The sequence below is a fragment of the Nicotiana tomentosiformis genome, chromosome 6 (assembly GCF_000390325.3).
Source record: "Nicotiana tomentosiformis chromosome 6, ASM39032v3, whole genome shotgun sequence".
In the NCBI taxonomy this organism is placed as follows: domain Eukaryota; kingdom Viridiplantae; phylum Streptophyta; class Magnoliopsida; order Solanales; family Solanaceae; genus Nicotiana; species Nicotiana tomentosiformis.
Window position 1 is genome coordinate 64,712,501 of NC_090817.1, and position 18,672 is coordinate 64,731,172.

General features: G+C 39.7%; 1 protein-coding gene across 1 annotated transcript; it reads right to left on the reverse strand.

The window, feature by feature from the left end:
• Nucleotides 1–13,228: 13,228 nt before the first annotated feature.
• On the reverse strand, nucleotides 13,229–17,718 carry LOC138894111 (uncharacterized). The gene is made up of 5 exons (XM_070178792.1): nucleotides 17,404–17,718; nucleotides 15,443–16,190; nucleotides 14,733–14,842; nucleotides 14,341–14,622; nucleotides 13,229–14,206 (listed from the first exon to the last, which is right to left on the reverse strand). Exons 1-5 carry the CDS (start codon nucleotides 17,716–17,718, stop codon nucleotides 13,229–13,231), a joined length of 2,433 nt encoding a protein of 810 aa, XP_070034893.1.
• Between the last annotated feature and the right edge of the window lie 954 nt (nucleotides 17,719–18,672).

The window sequence follows — 18,672 nt, forward strand, 5'->3', positions numbered from 1 at the left end:
ATCCTCAAGTTGACACTACTCCTCGCCAGGATACCATGATCTCAAACAAAACTCACCCGACGAGATCTTAGAATAAAACCACACCGCCCTAAGGCCCATAAGCCGATGTATTCCCTCTCAAGCACCCCAAAAGTACCACAATTGAGACACCCACTCCTAAGAGTCATGTGAACTTGAAACTATCTCCTTTACCTTCCTGATACTGAAATGTACAATTCATAGTGATACAGAAATATCGCGAGTCCCGAAACCATCCGATGCAAATTTTGAAGTCTAGCCACATACATATCCGTATAAATTCTCAATTGCTATATATAATTCTTGAATCCATTGGATCCTTCTCGAGAGTCATTCATTTTGCTCAAATCTCAATTGCGTCGCCCAAACGGGCCAAACGACCTGTGCCCCATTAGCACAACAACACCCAAAAAAGTAATCCACACCTGTAAGCAATCGAGCAATTTCCTACTCCACGCGCACTACATTCTTCATGAATAACAACTCAATCATCCCATGATTCCCATATACCCATAAAGTGTAACATATCCCGTATCCAGAAATTTCTTTACTTGAGTCATCCTCGATCTCAACCTCTGCAAGTCATAACCGATCCACAAGTATGCCTCAGACCAAAACCAATACAACACGTAACCATGCAATCAAATCATTGATAACAGACTCCTCCACTTAGCTCAATGCCATAGAATAGAACATCTGATAACTCACCATATCCATACTCTGTTACTGCCATAATACCACAGGGAGATTTAACTAAATCCTTTATAATCTTACATAACACAAACTATATAGTACCTCAAATCATCTACTAAGCTTGCATACATCCACATGACGATCAGGTCAACTTTCTCAACCAAATTCAAATTCAAATCTCAACACATATACCCCGCTGGTAGAAATGAAAGTCTCCAGACAACATTATAAGGATCACACCTCCGTAGATTATTCTGCAGGAGATAACCCACCTACTTAGCCTCAAATTGGCATCTTGTTATACCCTTTCGCAACCACGATTACTATGCCATCACTTAATCTTCTTGAGTCTGAACTCACAACAAGACATGAAAATCTACTTCATTCCACAATTAAACAACATGCAAAGTCTTTCAACACACTCATAACTTGAGACTATACATCACATCAAGACATCAATCTAGCACCCAATAGTCCTTTTTACCAGTGTTTTAAAAGACGTGGGCGTAAGGCGGTGTGTTTTACATATGCCTCAGAGGGGCATAAGCCCCATAGGTATTTAATTTTTAATATTTTATAAAATAATATAATGACAATTAATATTTATAAACAGGTAAAATTGCATAAAAATTAAAGAAAACTATATATATGTGTACTCCATCCCCACAAAAAACTAATCAAAATAATCTATTATACGTTACATACAAGCACAAGTAATTTGAGTCTAAAAGAATAAAATTTTCTATATGGAGGAACAAAAAGAATAATTAACCTGCAATTTGAACTTTGAACTTGCTGCTATGAAGAAAAATGTAGTTCTCTTTGTATTTATAAAAAAAATTAAATATTCGTTGCTTTTGGGAGATATTAGCAGACTAGCGGACAAGATAAAAATTTGGGAAAATCATGAATTAGGGCTTTAAATCAATAAAAAAAAAAAGGTCTTTACTTTTAAATTTAATACTTTTGAGTTCCTTTTTAAACCTTTTGAGTAATTACCAAACTCACTTTTGAGAATTTGGGTATTATATGAAGGACTAATTCAACAAATTTTGTTTTAATTTGAAAAAGTCTCTAGGGCTTACTCCTTACTAAAAAAAGGCACCCCGAACGCCCGGGTGTACGCCCCGAAAGCCCGGGCGTATGCCCCAAATTGCGGGGCATACGCCTCTTGAGACTTTCGCCCCACACCATCGCCCCAGGGCATTTTTGGTACGCCTCGCCCCGGGGCTCGCCCCAGAAATGCCTTTTAAAACAGAGCTTTTTACATCACAAGAAAACTATTCTCTTCACAATCAAATCATCTGAACACATCTCGCAGTCACATCATACTCATCATATAGCCATCCAGCCACTCATCGAGTCACAAATTCCACTCATAGGGACGCTACCAGACATAAGTCCAAAAGCACGTGCTCACACAATCGAAATCCTCGTGCTCAAGCTACAGTCATAACCCGACCTCAAGTCCTCCAGACTGGCCCATCATCAGCACACATAAATCACATCTCGCTCCTCATCCATGGAATCACAAGCCGATGATGCACAACTGATGTCGAATGCTCACATGTGCACACGAATGTGTGGAGGAAATTCAAAGAGTTATGTTTCAAGCTGAATCAATTCCGCATGATAAGGAAAGAAAGATGGGAAATTATCCTAAATGGTCATGACTCGTAGAACCTATGAACCTAGGTCTCTGATAACAACTTGTCACGACCCAAAATCCAACTAGCCATGATGGCACCTAACCCAACCCGCTAGGTAAGACAATTAACTATAAAACACCATATAATAATACTGATATGAGTCAAAGATGAGATAACTGAATTTATACTACTCCCCAATGAATGGTAGTACAAATCATGTACTTCTAAGATATAGAGTTTACAAAACTAGTTTGAAATAAAATACATCTACTGTTTGAAATATACATGAACAAATATGAAATATTAAAGCTACCATGATCAAGAAGCAGCTATGATTGGAATGCAGGTACATCTTAAGATCCAGCTCCCGCCGTACGCAGCTACATCAATATCCAACATCTTCACGCAAGGTGCAGAAGTGTAGTATGAGTACAACCGACCACATGTACTCAATAAGTAACAAATCTAACCTTAGGTTGAAAGTACTGACGAGCTGGGACAAGGGTCAGAGTCCAACTCCAATAACCAACAATAGTTCATAACAATATAATAAAGATGGTACAATAAATAACTCAGTTAGTTCACAGTTACGAAAAATAGGCATGCTTTTCAAGTATAAGAGTAGATCCCAGATCTTTCACCGAAAACCTCAAAAACATATATGAATAAGTTTGAAAACTATGATTTTCCCAGAAACCTTTCAACAATAAATAAGATGTTTCATTTTCGGATAGCACAAGGAAAATACATCTATATGCCTACATGTCAATATACAAGTGAAATCATGAATGTCACTGTCACACCTCCTTTTTTCCGAGGGGATATGGAGTTTTTCCAATTTAAGTGACATTATTCGAAATAGGATTATTTATTTATTCAGAGTCGCCACTTGGAATAATTTATGGTGTCCCAAGTCACCGATTTATTTTAGAATCCCAAATCGAGGAAAATTGACTCTTATTTATGGTCTGCGAACACAGAAGACCGGGTAAGGAATTCTGTTAACCTGAGAGAAGGTGTGAGGCACTCCAGAGTTCCGTGGTTTTAGCACGGTCGCTCAACTACTAATAATTGGCCTAGTTATCTGATTTAATACATGTTTTAAACCTATGTGCATTTTTACTCATTTTACCGCTTTTATTACATTACTGCATTTTAAACTTTTATGGAATTAATATGAGACGAGTTACGTTGTCGTACACTCGTTGTTTATACACATCGCAAATCGCGTCACGTGAAACGCACCCGCAATCTACAATGTTTTTAATTTTATTTATTATTATTTAAAGTTGTGGTCGAGTCACGTGAAACACACACTCGAATTGGGGATTACGTATCGTGACCATGCCACTGGAATCGTACCCACAGTCACGATGATTTATTATTAATCATGCCTAAAGCAAGCTACGATGTTCGAATATTATTCAATTACTAATTTTGAGATTATTTTAAGGTCATGAGGTATGTAATTATTTGTGAAAGAATTGGATTTATTATTTATAGAAAAGTTGGCTAGTTTAGAGAAAGATGGGCCAACTATGTTATTTATTACTTTGGGTCTGATGAGACTAAATCTTTGGGCCCAAAATCTTTTCTTCTCCAACAGCCCAAAAATCAATTTCCTTAGAAACAAATTGTGGCCCAAGCAAATTATCCAACCCAATATCCCATATTCTGTACATTTCTTAAACAAAACTAATGACACCACAATCTCATGAACAAAATTAGTAAACAAGACAAATTATAGTGATTCAATAGACCCTTTATCCGGTTAAATCAACTCAAAACAAAACTTTGCAACTCTAAAATTAACAACATGGTCCAATAAATATATGAACAACGAAACAATCAGATTCAAATGATCCAAATATCAATATAGTGAACTACTACTTCATGTTACCCAATAATCACACCAAAGACAAGAAGGTAAATGGATAATTATAATCAGTGAAGAAAGGGAAATAACGAACCTTTGATATAAATTAAAAAAGTTGAAATTACAAGAGCGCTAAACAATTCGACGAGTGTTGACTAGAGCTTTCACCTGCCACGAAACCTCGAACAAAAAATCGCGACTTGCAACCCCGATCGACCTTGCAAAATCGGTGATTTAGTTGCTTGTTTTTGCTGGGTTTAAAACTATTTTTTTTTGGGGGGGTGGGGTGATTTTGCTGGATTTTTCGAAAGAATGACACGAGTAAAAATTTCCTTATCCTAGAAGAAGAAAATAAATTTCTTCCTCTCTCTCTTTTTTTTCTCCTTCTCTACTCTTCTATTTATAGAAAACATTTCGAACTTTTTTCAGATTTGTTTTTATTTTTTTTAATTAAAAGGAATTCCCACTTCCCTTTTTTTTTTTAAAATAAAAAATAATTCCCCACTTCCTTTACTTTTATTTTTTAATTTCTTACCTTTTTTTTACTTTTATTATATTTAAATTCCCACTTTTATTCTTTTTTTTTTATTTCCCACTTATTTTACTTTTTTTTTTAATTTCCACTTAATTTTACTTTTTTTTAAAAAAAATTCAACTACCCTTACTTTTATTTTTTAATTCTTAATTTGTTTTACGTTTTATTTTTTAAATTTCCACATTCTTTTACTTATATTTTTTTTAATTTTTCACTTTCTTTTACTTTTTTTATTAAACAATTTCCACCTACTTTTACTTTTACTTTTTAATTTTATATTTCTACTTTTTCTATTTTTTAATTCCCATCCGAAATTTATTTTTGTGTTTTTATTTTTTTTTTAAATTAATTTTTATTTATTTTTGGTTATTTAATTCATTTTATTTAAAAAAAAGATAAAAATAAAAATAATATTAATAGTAATAATTGATCTTTTAAATTATTATTAATTTTTACCCTATATAAAAAAAAATGTAACAAAGCTAAAAAAATATGTATTAAATTTCTGAAAATATTTACATAGTAGAAGGTGATAAAATTTCAAATATAGTCAAAACTTAGGTGCTCATAGCTGCCCCTCTTTGTTTGGAAACATGAAGAGTTTTCAGGCAAAGACTAGGTGAGCCATGTGACTAATTATTTACTAAACCATTATTCAAAAGGAAAAGAAATAAAAGATAGGGTGCAACCGAGTCCTGGTTTTGGACAACCTACATATCCCGGGTTATAGGGGAATCAGATCACGTGTACTTCAAGGAGAATGGTGGAATGATGAGTTGAGGAGTCGGGTGAGGTTTCGTCAAAGTTCCGGTCCATTATCCCACTATTATATCAAAATAAAAAAGAAACTAAACAAGCCTATTAGTTATGAGTTACAAGATTTCTCTCTATAAGTCTTTTGAAACTTGATCTTGAGTCTTGACTGGTTCCTCATGTAGACTCTGATCTAAACCTTGATGCTCACTAGTTGTGGGTTCCAGTTCATTGTTCTATAGCTTTTTCTAATAAAAACGAGACTCCAATGCTCGGGCTTCAGTCATGTCTTGAGCATTCCACATCTTTTCAACTACTTTTGCATTTTGGATTCATTTATTTTTTCTTTTCTTTTATTCTGAATTGAGACTTCTTCTTTTGGTCATCTCGAACCCTGTGCCTCGAGCTAAAACCTACTCAGACACCAAAACAAACAAACGAACGAAATTTTTCTGCCCCAGTTTGCATTGGAAAAGTTTCGTGAGTTATTATAACAAAATTCTAAACTACTTCTCTATTGAAAGCAATAAAAGGTCGGGAGTGGTGTACCCCGAAAAAGTCATGTTTTTGTTTTTTGGATGGCGTTCCTTTATTGTCAAAAGTATGTCTCAACTAAGGATTGGTATACCTTATGTTGGGAAAATGTACCCAGGGAATGGGATACCCTATATTGGCAAATATATCAGGGAGTGGTGTACCCTGCATTTAAGATCAAGTCAACTAGGGAGTGAATACCCTATGTTGGAAAGGAGACTAGGGAGTAGAGAGCCTATGTCTAAAATAAAATCAACTAGGGAGTGGATACCCTATGTTGGAAAAGAAGATTAGGGAGTGGAGATGCTATATCTAAAATAAAAATCAACTAGGAAGTGGAGACCCTATGTTGGAAAGGAGACCGGGGGGTGGAAACCTTAAGTCTAAAATAACATCAACTAGGGAGTGGAGACCCTATGTTGGAAATGAGACTAGAGAGTGGAGACCCTATGTCTAAAATAACATCAACTAGGGAGTGGAGACCCTATGTTGGAAAGGATACTAAGGAGTGGATACCCTATATCTAAAATAACATCAACTAGGGAGTGGAGACCCTATGTTGGAAAAAAGACTAGGGAGTGGTGACCCTATGTTGGAAAAGAGACTATGGAGTGGAGACCCTATGTCTAAAATAACATCAACTAGGGAGTGGAGACCCTATGTTGGAAAAGAATCTAGGAAGTGGAGACCCTATGTCCAAAAATCATCAACTATGGAGTAGAGACCCTATGTTGGAAAAGTGACTAGGGAATGGAGACCCTATGTCTAAAAATCATCAACTAAGGAGTGGAGACCCTATGTTGGAAAAACGACTAGGGAGTGGAGACCTTATGTCTAAAAACATCAACTAGGGGGTGGAGACCCTACGTTGGAAAAGCGACTAGGGAGTGGAGATCCTATGTCTAAAATAATCAACTAGGGAGTGAAGACCCTATGTTGGAAAAGCGACTAGGGAGTGGATACCCTATGTCTAAAATATCAACTAGGGAGTTGAGACCCTATGTTGGAAAAGTGACTAGGGAGTGGAGAACCTATGTGTAAAAATCAACAACTAGGGAGTGGAGACCCTATGTTGGAAAAGAGACTAGGGAGTGGAGACCCTATGTCTAAAAACATCAACTAGGGAGTGGGGACCCTATATTGGAAAAATGACTAGGGAGTGGAGACCTTATGTCTAAAAACATCAACTAGGGAGTGGAGACCCTATGTGTAAAAATCAACAACTAGGGAGTGGAGACCCTATGTTGGAAAAGCGACTAGGGAGTGGAGACCCTATGTCTAAAAATATCAACTAGGGAGTGGGGACCCTATATTGGAAAAACGACTAGGGAGTGGAGACCTTATGTCTAAAAACATCAACTAGGGAGTGGAGACCCTATGTTGGAAAAGCGACTAGGGAGTGGAGACCTTATATCTAAAAACATCAACTAGGGAGTGGAGACCCTATGTTGGAAAAACGACTAGGGAGTAGAGACCCTATGTCTAAAATAATCATCAACTAGGGAGTGGAGACCCCTATGTTGGAAAATCAGACTAGGGAGTGGAGACCCTATGTCTAAAAACATCAACTAGGGAGTGGAGACCCTATGTTGGAAAAGCGACTAGGGAGTGGAGACCCTATGTGTAAAACATCAACTAGGGAGTGGAGACCCCTATGTTGGAATAGCAACTAGGGAGTGAAGATCCTATGTCTAAAAATTATCAACTAGGGAGTGGAGACCCTATGTTAGAAAAGCGACTAGGGAGTGGAGACCCTATGTACATCAAATAGGGAGTGGAGACCCTATGTTGGAAAAGCATAGCTAGGGATTGGAGACCCTATACTACCGTGATTTTGAACTTTTTTTAAAATTTTATTTTTTTTTCTTTTTTTTTCTTTCTTTTCATCATCATTTTTTTTCTTTTTTATTTCAGAGAATGAGTAAATGCGGGAAAGAAGTTTTGGAGGAGACTTCCCTTTTGGAGTGGTTGCTGTAAAATTGTTTTGGTTGCACCTGCTTCTTGCAAGGTTGCTTTTGGATTGCACCTGTTTCCTATTTTTTCAAATAAAGAACAATTTGTCAGTTTAAAACAGTGATTGGTTTTGTGTCCTTGATTGTTTCAGTCAGTTGGTCTCAGCCCTTTCAGCTGTAACTGGTTGTTTTCTGAATATCGATTGCACTTCTGACCCTGGAGAAACTCTGGCTTTTCCAGACTTTTCCAGACTTTTCCATGACGGTTAGTCACGTGAGACTTAACCTTTCAACTTTATTTTGCCTTTGTGAGCATTCGACTTTGATTTTTCTTTCTTTTCAGGAGTTTTGATTTTGAAACATCAGCCATTATGACTAGTCAGAGTCGACTCGATGCACCTGCCGAGGCTAGGTGCCTTGTTGAATATTGGCTCATATCAAACACAAACCCTGTAAATCAATCTTTCCATCCTTTCTTTGTCTTAGTTTCGGAACAGAGTTAGACCGAAAGGGATTCAAAGAAAAATAAGCAATGGAATGGAATGGACAAATGAATTTAGACAAAAGGTATCCCTTTCGAGGAAAGAGAAAAAAAAACGGACTTATCTTGAGTGCATGCAGACTTCAATGAACATGACATGCCTCTTGGACTGGATGTCTGATATGTGTAAATCGTCCAACTGTCAAAAATTCATCATAACTTATACCTCAAAATTGAGAAACCTTGCCAGGACTCTATCGATGCCGATGGCTGTGAGGATCCCCTTTTTCGATCAGTGGCGCCCTTTGCGGGTTTTCACCAGCTGACCTCTCTCATTTCTCTTCTTACCATCGCCTTATAGTGCTCTTTATGAGTTTTCACTAACAAGACTCTCTCATTTTAATTTCTCTACTTACCATCGCCTTACGGTGCATGTGAAGATTTTCACCATTAAGACTCTCTCATTTTATTTCTCTCATTTGGTTGATCAGATCCAAATGGTTGTATCCTTCAATCCTTGAACATTCTCATTGCTTGATCGGAAGGACTTTGAAAAGGACTTGGGTGAAAAAGGATTTGGATTGAATTACAACTTTGGAACCTTTCAGACAAAACCATCGCCAAACCATTATAACATCTGGCCCAATTTCACTTTTGGGGGAATTTGGGTTTTTGTTTTGGTGTGACTGAACCCCAGAGAGAGGCTGCCTACATATCCTTTCGGAATCAAGTCAAACGTAGTTCAAGGAACTTTATTTTTGATTTTTTTTTGATTTTTTTTTATCATTTTCTTTTTTCTCCTTTTTCGTAGTAACTTCTAGGTTCCAAAGAGGGTGATCAAAGAAAAAAAAAAGGAGCCGACTCAAAGAATTTGCAAGGGTTGGCAGTGTTTGGGTAGCGAGAATGAAAGCCTTCGTCATTCCAATCGGAGAGTATTAAAATTGTGAAAAGGGTCAAACATAATACCTCTTGACCGCATTTGTATTGGCAGCTATTTCTGGGTCCTTTCCTTCAATGTCTCCCAAGTACAACGCTCCTTTCGGCAACAGTTTTCTTATAATGTACGAACCTTTCCAATTTGGAGCAAAGTTTCCTTTTGCTTCCTCATGATGTGGGAGAATACGTCTCAGAACGAGTTGCCCCACTTCGAATTTCCTAGGCCACACTTTCTTGTTGTAGGCACAGGCCATTCTTTGTTGGTACAGCTGCCCGTGGTAAACTGCGGCCATTCGCTTTTCATCAATCATAGTTAATTTTTCCAACCGGGCTTTGACCCATTCTTCATCCTCGATCTCGGCTTCAACAATGATTCGAAGAGAGGGAATTTCAACTTCTGCAGGTATTACGACTTGAGTGCCATAAACCAATAAGTAAGGCGTAGCCCCAACTGATGTGCGCACGGTTGTGCGATATCCCAATAATGCTAAAGGCAGCTTTTCATGCCACTATCTATAACTTTGAATCATTTTCTTGAGGATCTTCTTGATATTCTTGTTTGCAGCTTCAACAACGCCATTAGCTTTGGGCCGATAAGGGGTAGAATTACGTTGTGTAATCTTAAATTGTTCGCATACCTCCCTCATCAAGTGGTTGTTCAGATTTGTATCATTGTCTGTAATGATAGTTTTAGGAATACCAAAATGACAAATAATGTTGGAATGTACAAAGTCTACCACTACTTTCTTGGTGACGGCTTTGAAAGTGACTGCTTTAACCCACTTTGTGAAATAATCAATGGCAACCAAGATGAATATGTGCCCATTTGAAGCTTTCGGCTCGATTGGCCCAATGACATCCATACCCCAGGCAACGAATGGCCAAGTTGCTGACATAGGATGCAACTCTGAAGGCGGTGCATGAATCAGGTCACCGTGTATCTGGCATTGATGCCACTTCCGGACAAAATTGAAGCAATCCTTTTCCATGGTCATCCAGTAATAACTTGCTCGAAGTATTTTCTTTGCAAGGACATATCCGTTCATGTGAGGTCCACATACTCCCAAATGCACTTCGTTCATGATATTTTCAGCTTCTAAGGCATCGACACACCTCAAAAGATTCAGATTTGGAGTTCTTTTGTACAAGATTTCTCCGTTCAAGAAGAAACCCTTGGCAAGCCTTCTAATGGTTCTCTTTTGGTCTCCACTAGCCTGCTCGGGATATTTCTTTGTTTTCAAAAACCTTTTGATATCATGATACCATGGATGAACATCTGGTTCTATTTCAATTGTATTACAATAACCATGCCTTTCTCAAATTTGGATTTCCAGCGGGTCAATATGGACATTGCCCGGATACGGCAGCATTGAGGCCAAAGTAGCTAATGCATCAGCTAACTCGTTGTGGGATCGAGGAATATACCTGAACTAGACGAACTTGAATCATTTGCTAAGATCTTCCACATGTTGCCTATATGGGATAAGCTTGATAGCTCAAGTTTCCCATTCACCTTGGGCTTGCTGAATGATCAAATCTGAATCTCCCATGATTAGCAATTCTTCCACATCCAGATCAACTGCCATATTCATGCCCATAATGTAGGCTTTATACTTAGCGGTGTTGTTGGTACAGAAGAACCGAAGCCGGCTTTGGCCGGATAGTGCTGACCGGTGGGCGAAACCAAAATTGCCCAAATCCCGACACCTTTTGCATTTACAGCTCCATCAAAGAACATTTTCCAAGCATTGGTGTCTTCTAAAATTACTTCAACTGAATTTACTTCCTCGTCCGGAAAGTAAGTACTTAGGGGTTGGTATTCATCATCAACCGGGTTCTCAGCTAGATGATCCGCCAAGGCTTGGGCTTTCATCGTTGTACGGGTGACATAGACAATGTCGAACTCAGTGAGCAGGATTTGCCATTTTGCTAACCTTCTTTTGGGCATTGGTTTATGGAATATGTACTTCAGAGGATCCATTCTAGTTATGAGATATATGGTGTAGGCCAAAAGATAATGTCTGAGCTTCTGGGCGACCCAAGTTAGGGCGTAATAAGTTCTTTCCAACAAAGTATACTTGGCTTCATAACTGGTAAACTTATTGCTCAAGTAGTATATGGCATGCTCTCTCTTCCCGGTCACATCATGTTGCCCCAGGACACAACCAAAGGAATATTCCAACACTGTCAGATACAAGAACAAAGCTCTTCCTGGCTCGGGTGGAACCAACACTAGCGGATTTGACAGATATTCTTTGATCCTATCAAAAGCCTCTTGATATTCATCTGTCCATTTGATCGCTGCATCTTGCTTCAGCAACTTAAATATGGGGTCACACGTGGTAGTAAGCTGAGCAATGAACCTGCTGATGTAATTCAATCTCCCTAGCAGACTCATGACCTATTTCTTGGTTCTCGGAGGTGGCAAATCTTGAATAGACTTTATCTTTGTCGGATATAACTCAATACCCCTACGTCTAACTATAAACCCCAGAAGTTTCCCAGATGGAACTCCGAATGCACATTTGGCTGGATTCAATTTCAAGTCATACATGCGCAGACGCTCAAAGAACTTTCTCAGATCTCGCACATGGCCTTCTTGTATTCTGGATTTAATGATCACATCATCCACATACACCTCAATTTCCTGGTGCATCATGTCATGGAATATGGAAGTCATAGCTCTCATGTAGGCTGCCCCAACATTTTTCAAACCGAATGGCATGACTCTATAATAATAAGTTCCCCACGGTGTGGTGAAAGCTGTCTTTTCTACGTCGTCCTCATCCATCAGAACCTGGTGGTACCCAGCATAACAATCCACGAAAGACTGTATCTCATGTTTGGCACAGTTGTCAACAAGAATATGAATGTTTGGAAGTGGAAAGTTGTCCTTGGGACTTGCTTTTTTCAAATCCTGATAATCAATACACACTCGGGTTTTCCCATCTTTCTTCAGCACGAGGACCACATTAGCCAACCACGTGGTGTATCGGACCACCTGAATTACACCAGCTTTTAATTGTTTGGTGACTTCTTCTTTGATCTTATCACTGATTTCCGTTTTAAACTTTCTTTGCTTTTGTTGTACGGGTGGGTAACCGGGATAAGTTGGCTATTTATGTACTACAAAATCAACGCTCAAACCTGGCATATCATCATAGGACCATGCAAACACATCCTTGAATTCAAACAAAAGTTGGATCAATGCATCACTAGTTCTTTCATTGGCGTGAATGCTTATCATGGTTTCTCGGACCTCTTCTGGACTGCCCAAATTAACTGGCTCAGTTTTATTTAAGTTTGGCTTAGGCTTATTCTCAAATTGTTCCAATTATTGATTTATTTCCCTAAAAGCCTCATCTTCATCATATTTCGGATATTGATTCATTATTTCACAGTTAGACAGTGTTTTAGGATCTGGACATGAAGTCCGCAAGTATGTCATGTTATTTAAGTCCGCATTATTAGAACTGAAAAGGAAAAGATAAGAAAAATAGCAAAATCCGAATAAAGAAAAAGGAAACATCCATTGATGATGAAATATTGATTTCATTTCATTGAATTGAAGATAAGAGGGTTTACATCGAAATCAAAAGACGATAAAATAAAAACATTCGAGTTACACCCTGAAATAACTCGTAATGTAGAAAAGATGGCAAGACTGGACTACCGGGATTCCCGCCTGACAGGGAATGGGGTAGCTTTTCAATTCTAAAGCTTGGCATTTGGTCCCATATATAACACCTCAGCAGTGCTCGTTCCTTCCCCCGGATGGACCATGTAGGACTCATACATCATTTATTTCATGGCTTCACAAATATCCTTAATCTCTTCGGCCATGAAGGCCTCTTCTTCTTCTTCTTCTTCTATATATTTGGGCTCAACAAATGACTTGGCGAGATGCGGAACGGGCTGAGGCAAGACCCACCCATTTTTCTTGCGCTCATCAGCCCATTTTCTATCAGCCTCTGTAGCTCGGAAACCTACGCCGAAGAACTTCTCAGTGGCGGTTGAAGTAACGTGCTCTATGATGACTTGTGGAGATACCCCGAGCCCCTTTCCAGGCTTGTACCCATGTTTAATCATTTCAGTGGCGACCATGACCGAAACATTAGATAAGCAAGGTTGAGGGAACGGGAGCCCTTCTTCGCATTGGTCGGTGACCACAATTTCGAAGTCTTTGTAGACAATGTGCTCACCTCCTTCTCTAGCTTCGAGACATGGGACTGAAAGCTCCCTGTAAATGGACTGTTCATCCTCCCCGTGGACAATAATTTCTTGGTTTTCATGCTTAAATTTGACCATTTGATGAAGAGTGGAGGGCACAACTCCTGTAGCGTGAATCCATGGTCTTCCTAGGAGAAAATTATATGAAGTATCCATGTACAGAACCTGGAAAGTTACTTCGAAATCCACAGGGCCAATGGTCAAAATCAAATCAATTTCCCTTATTGTGTCTCGCTTGACACCATCAAAAGCGCACACACAGACATTGTTTGATCGAATTCTTTCTGTTCTAATTTCCATCCTCTGGGGCGTTGAGAGAGGGAAAATATTGACCCTAGACCTGCCATCTAGCATGACTCTTTTCATATAATAACCTTCGCATTTGACAGTTAAGTGAAGGGTTTTGTTGTGGGCGGCTCCCTCTTGAGGAAAATCATCACGGCTGAAGGAAATCCTATTAACTTTGAAGAATCGTTCATCCATTCTCTCCAGTTGTTCAACTGAAGTTTCAACCGGGATATATGCCTCGTTCAATGTTTTCAGGAGTACCTTCTCATGTTCATTTGAGCTTAAAAAAAAGATAAAAGTGAAACCCGGGAAGGAGTCTTCCTGAGCTGGTCAATTATTGCATATTCCGAAGTTTTCATTTTTCGAAAAAACTCTTCTGCTTCCTCAGCACTCACAGGCTTCTTGGGCGGAAACCGTTTACCCTTGCTCAATTTTAACTTCTTTTGCTCTTCTGGGTTGTGGTACTTCCTAGGTTGGTTCATTTTGTTTGCCTCTCCCATAATCTCTTTCCCCTTGTAAGTAACCACTATTTTGCTATAATTCCAGGGGACTGCAGTGGGGTCTCTTATAGGGCTCTGTGGTGCGCGGCTGATAACCACGGGCTCAGTGAGCCTTGGTGAAATTACCGCCCCCCGCACCACATAAGTCCCTTTTGGCACATTTAGCGTGACTTTCCTCTGCTCAAATATTTTGGGAGTGTTCAACATGAGTTTTTCTTTCCTTGGGGCCCTAGGAACATATAGAATTGCGTCCTTAGCAGGTGCTGCCCAGTATTTGTTTCCACAACTTTTTCTGCAACTTGAGGAGTTGGAGTGATTTTCTTCTCATTTATGGCTTGTTTTGCCGCCGCTTTAGGTCTTGCCTCTGAATTGGCAATGGCTATGATAGCTTTCAAAGCTGGATAAGACTCTTTATAATCACAAATCATTCCAATGATCGACCCGTTGTTTTGAGCCGGTAATGGATTGTTAGTCACATTGGGGACTTTCTCATCCCTCAGCACCACTCATTTTTGTTCTATAAAATTCTCAACGGCCCTTTTGAGAGTCCAACAATCCTCCGTATCATGATCCTCTGGCCCCGAATGATAGGCACACCTGGTACCAGGCCGGTATGATGGAGATTTCGGATTTTGCCGGTTTGGAGGCACAAGTTGCAATAGACCTATCTGGACTGATTTTGGAAACAGGCTAAAATAGGACTCACCAATAGGGGTAAAGTCGTTTCTCCTAGGAGGCTCATGGGGGCGTGTATTATGTTGGTAATTTGTTTATGGGGGACAGGGTTTATATGGAGCTTGGTAAGGATGGTTATTTCTGGGAGGTGGAGCTCGATTTTGGTTGTAGTGTTGTTGTGGCCGTGTATAAGGTTGGGCATTCATCACCGCATAGGGAGGCGCTACAATGACATATGCTGCATCTTGATGGGGGTAGTAGTGTTGTGGGGTTCTGGAAGGCAGGTAAAAATGATTGCGGGATCGACGGGGGCCTCTCAAACCTGAAGCCATCATGGCTCCTTCTTCCCTCTTCTTTCTATTTGCTAAACCTCTCGAGCCGTTCTGGATGGCTTGGGAGGTGGCTCTCAAAGCAAATTGACTTATGATTCGGCCAGTTTTTAGGCCATTTTCTACCATTTCTCCGATTTTTATGGCCTCTGCAAAAGGTTTGCCTATGGCAGACATCATGTTCTGAAAGTAATCGGCCTCTTGGGCCTGTAAGAAAACATTGACCATTTCTGTCTCATCCATAGGCGGTTTCACTCTGGCTGCTTGCTCACGCCACTTGATAGCGTATTCACAGAAGCTTTCCGCGGTTTTCTTCTTGAAATTGGTCAGATAATTCCTATCTGGAGCTATATCAACATTGTATTGAAATTGCCTGATGAAATCTCGGGCCAAGTCATCCCATATATGACAATGGGAGATGTCCTGGTCTATGTACCATTCCGACGCAATTCCCGTCAAGCTCTCCCTGAAATAGGCCATCAAAAGTTCTTCTTTTTCACCCGCCCCTCTCAGCTGATTGCAATATCTTTTCAAATGAGCGATCGAGTCTCCGTGCCCATCGTACTTTTCAAATTTTGGTGTTTTAAAGCCAACGGGCAAATGAACATGAGGAAACATGCACAGATTAGGGTAGGAGACACTCTTTTGGCCACTCAGGCATTGCAAGTTCTTCAGACTTTGTTCGAGGCTTTTCATCTTCCGAGCCATCTGTTCTTGCTCGGGGTTTCTCATGACTCTTTCCTGTTCCATGGGAGACTCAAACTACGGGTGCTGAGGGTAAGATTTTAGGGTAATATGAGCGGTGTGTAGCTGAAATTGTGGGACTTGAAAAGTGAAAGCTGAAGGCTCGAAGCATGGACTGGGCACTGTTGGTTGTGTCGTAGTAGAGACTGGTGATGCGGTGAATAATGTAGAAGGTACCCCTGAAAACGGTGTCTGGGGGCGAACCTCAGAAGACATACCGGTGAAATTGGCTGATATAGTGGTGTACCCAAACGGGATGAATGGGTTGGTTACGGGGATGGGGACATTGGAGGTTCCACTCGTCCTGGGAAGTAGTTCAGGAAATCCGGGGATTGTACTGGGTGGTTCTTTGACATTAGACCAAGCGTCCCACATTTCTAACATGCGGATGCGCAACTTCCTATTTTCTTCAGCAACTATGGACTCTGACTGTGGAATAGCCGATACCGGGCTATCCTCAGGCTCAATAATTGGTAGATGACTTTCGAAGGCCATAGGAACACTACCTTTAGATCTCATGAAGTAAGGATGGAAAGCCAGATTACCACAAAACCAACCACCTAAACAGGACCTTTGATAATTGCACACACAACAACCTTGTTAGTTTAAGAAATTTAACAGATAAGGAACCGCATATTGGGGATGCAATGCATCTGAACAGTTAAATGTATCTAAATGTATTTGCAACGGCTTTATGTTTCATCCCGGCTTTACTATCTCTTTTCTCAAATTTCGAATCCTGATTTCTTTTTCCTTCCCTTTTTGCTGTTTTCGCTCTTTTATTTTTCACTCTTTTTTCTTTCTTGTTCACTCAATTTTCCTTCTTTTTCTCTCTTTTTCTTTATTTTTCACTCCGATTATCTATAGCTATGATCGAATCCGATGAGGATTGCCTAAGTATCATGACGCCGCATGAATCAGATCATTACGTAGTTCAGGAAATAAATGCAAAAGAAAAGAAAATTTTAGTTTTTTTTTCATTAAATAAAATCTTTTTGGGTTTTTCTATTACAAAGACTTAGGAAATACTGACGATTAAACATACATACTCAAAATAGAAAAACAAACAGGTTTGGAAAAGATAAACAGACTCAAAAAGGTAAAATACAGACTCAAAGCCAAAAATAATAAATCAGAAATACATAAGAGCCTCCAATACTACTCTGAGGGCCTATGGTACATCAGTCGGTCTCGACGCGGGCCTGCTTACAATCTCTTCTTGAAGGTACTCTAAATCAGCCATCACCTGACGGACAAAAGACATCACAGAAGCAAAGAACATGGACCTGGTCATGTCTTCGCATTCATGGCATTTCATTGCGACGTAATCAACGATTTCTTTAATCCTCATTCTAATGACGCCCTTTTCTTGGAGCAGGCGTCCAATTTGCTGAGACCGGGCCTCCAACACCTGTGTGGCCGTATGGTTTTGCTCTTGCAATTGCTGTATGTCTTCTTCCAATCGGGAAATCAATGTATAGCAATGCTCTCTTTCAACTATGAAATCCTTTATCTGTTGGACCATTTTATTTTCGAGATTAGTCAACTTTTCCCTTAAGATCGCGACCCCTCTATCATACTTTTGCTTTAACTGCTGAACACACCTTGCTCATTCTTCTGCATTATTCGCCAATTTTTCTTGAGCTTTTGCCAATTCATCCTCGGCCTTTGTCAGATCAAACCCATAATCATGAACTTTCCGCCTCAGATTGCTTATGAGTCTTTCATCTTTTTCGCTTCTTACCGAGTTTTCAGCGACTATTTTCATTTTTTGAATCTGAGCTCGGAGGGCTTCATTTTCTCGGGCCAACATTTTCTTTTCTCCTACATCCTCGGCAGCCTGCAAACTACTGTCAAATTTGAGGTTTTTGATTTGATCCTCTAGCTTACTTATGGTGGTCCGGTATTCCTTCTCTTTAGCTAACCAAACCCACTGTTCTCGTGCTCTATCGATGAATTGTTGGACATGGGACCTTTTGGCGGGCTGTTCTGTCTCTTGATCGACTCGAACTCTCTTACCATACCAGGTTGTGTGGTTAGATTCTACTTCACCCGAGGACAAATCCCGTACCTGAGTCTGTGGCTCCAGAAACCTACATTGGTGCCAAATATGGCGAACCTTTTCTTCTGGGAATGCTGCTTTTGGGCATAATTTTATAACTTGTGGACTCAAATCTTCATCATGGGAGACTGTTTGGTATCTTCCCAATTGGCATAGGACCCGATACGGAGCATATGGGTGAATACTCCGAAGTCCCATCAATAAAAGAAAGCACACTTCGGCAGACATGTAAATAACCTTGTTGACCGAGAGCCAACTGAAAGTCCACTCAATTCGGTTTGCGGTCAAAGAACCCAAATATGCGAACCAAGCCTCAGTACCCTATGGTAACTCATGACCGTTTACCCGGTTTCCGTATTCTTCAATGCAATCGAGTCCTGTCAGACTGTAGTTCATGTACCTCGGGCGATGGAAAAG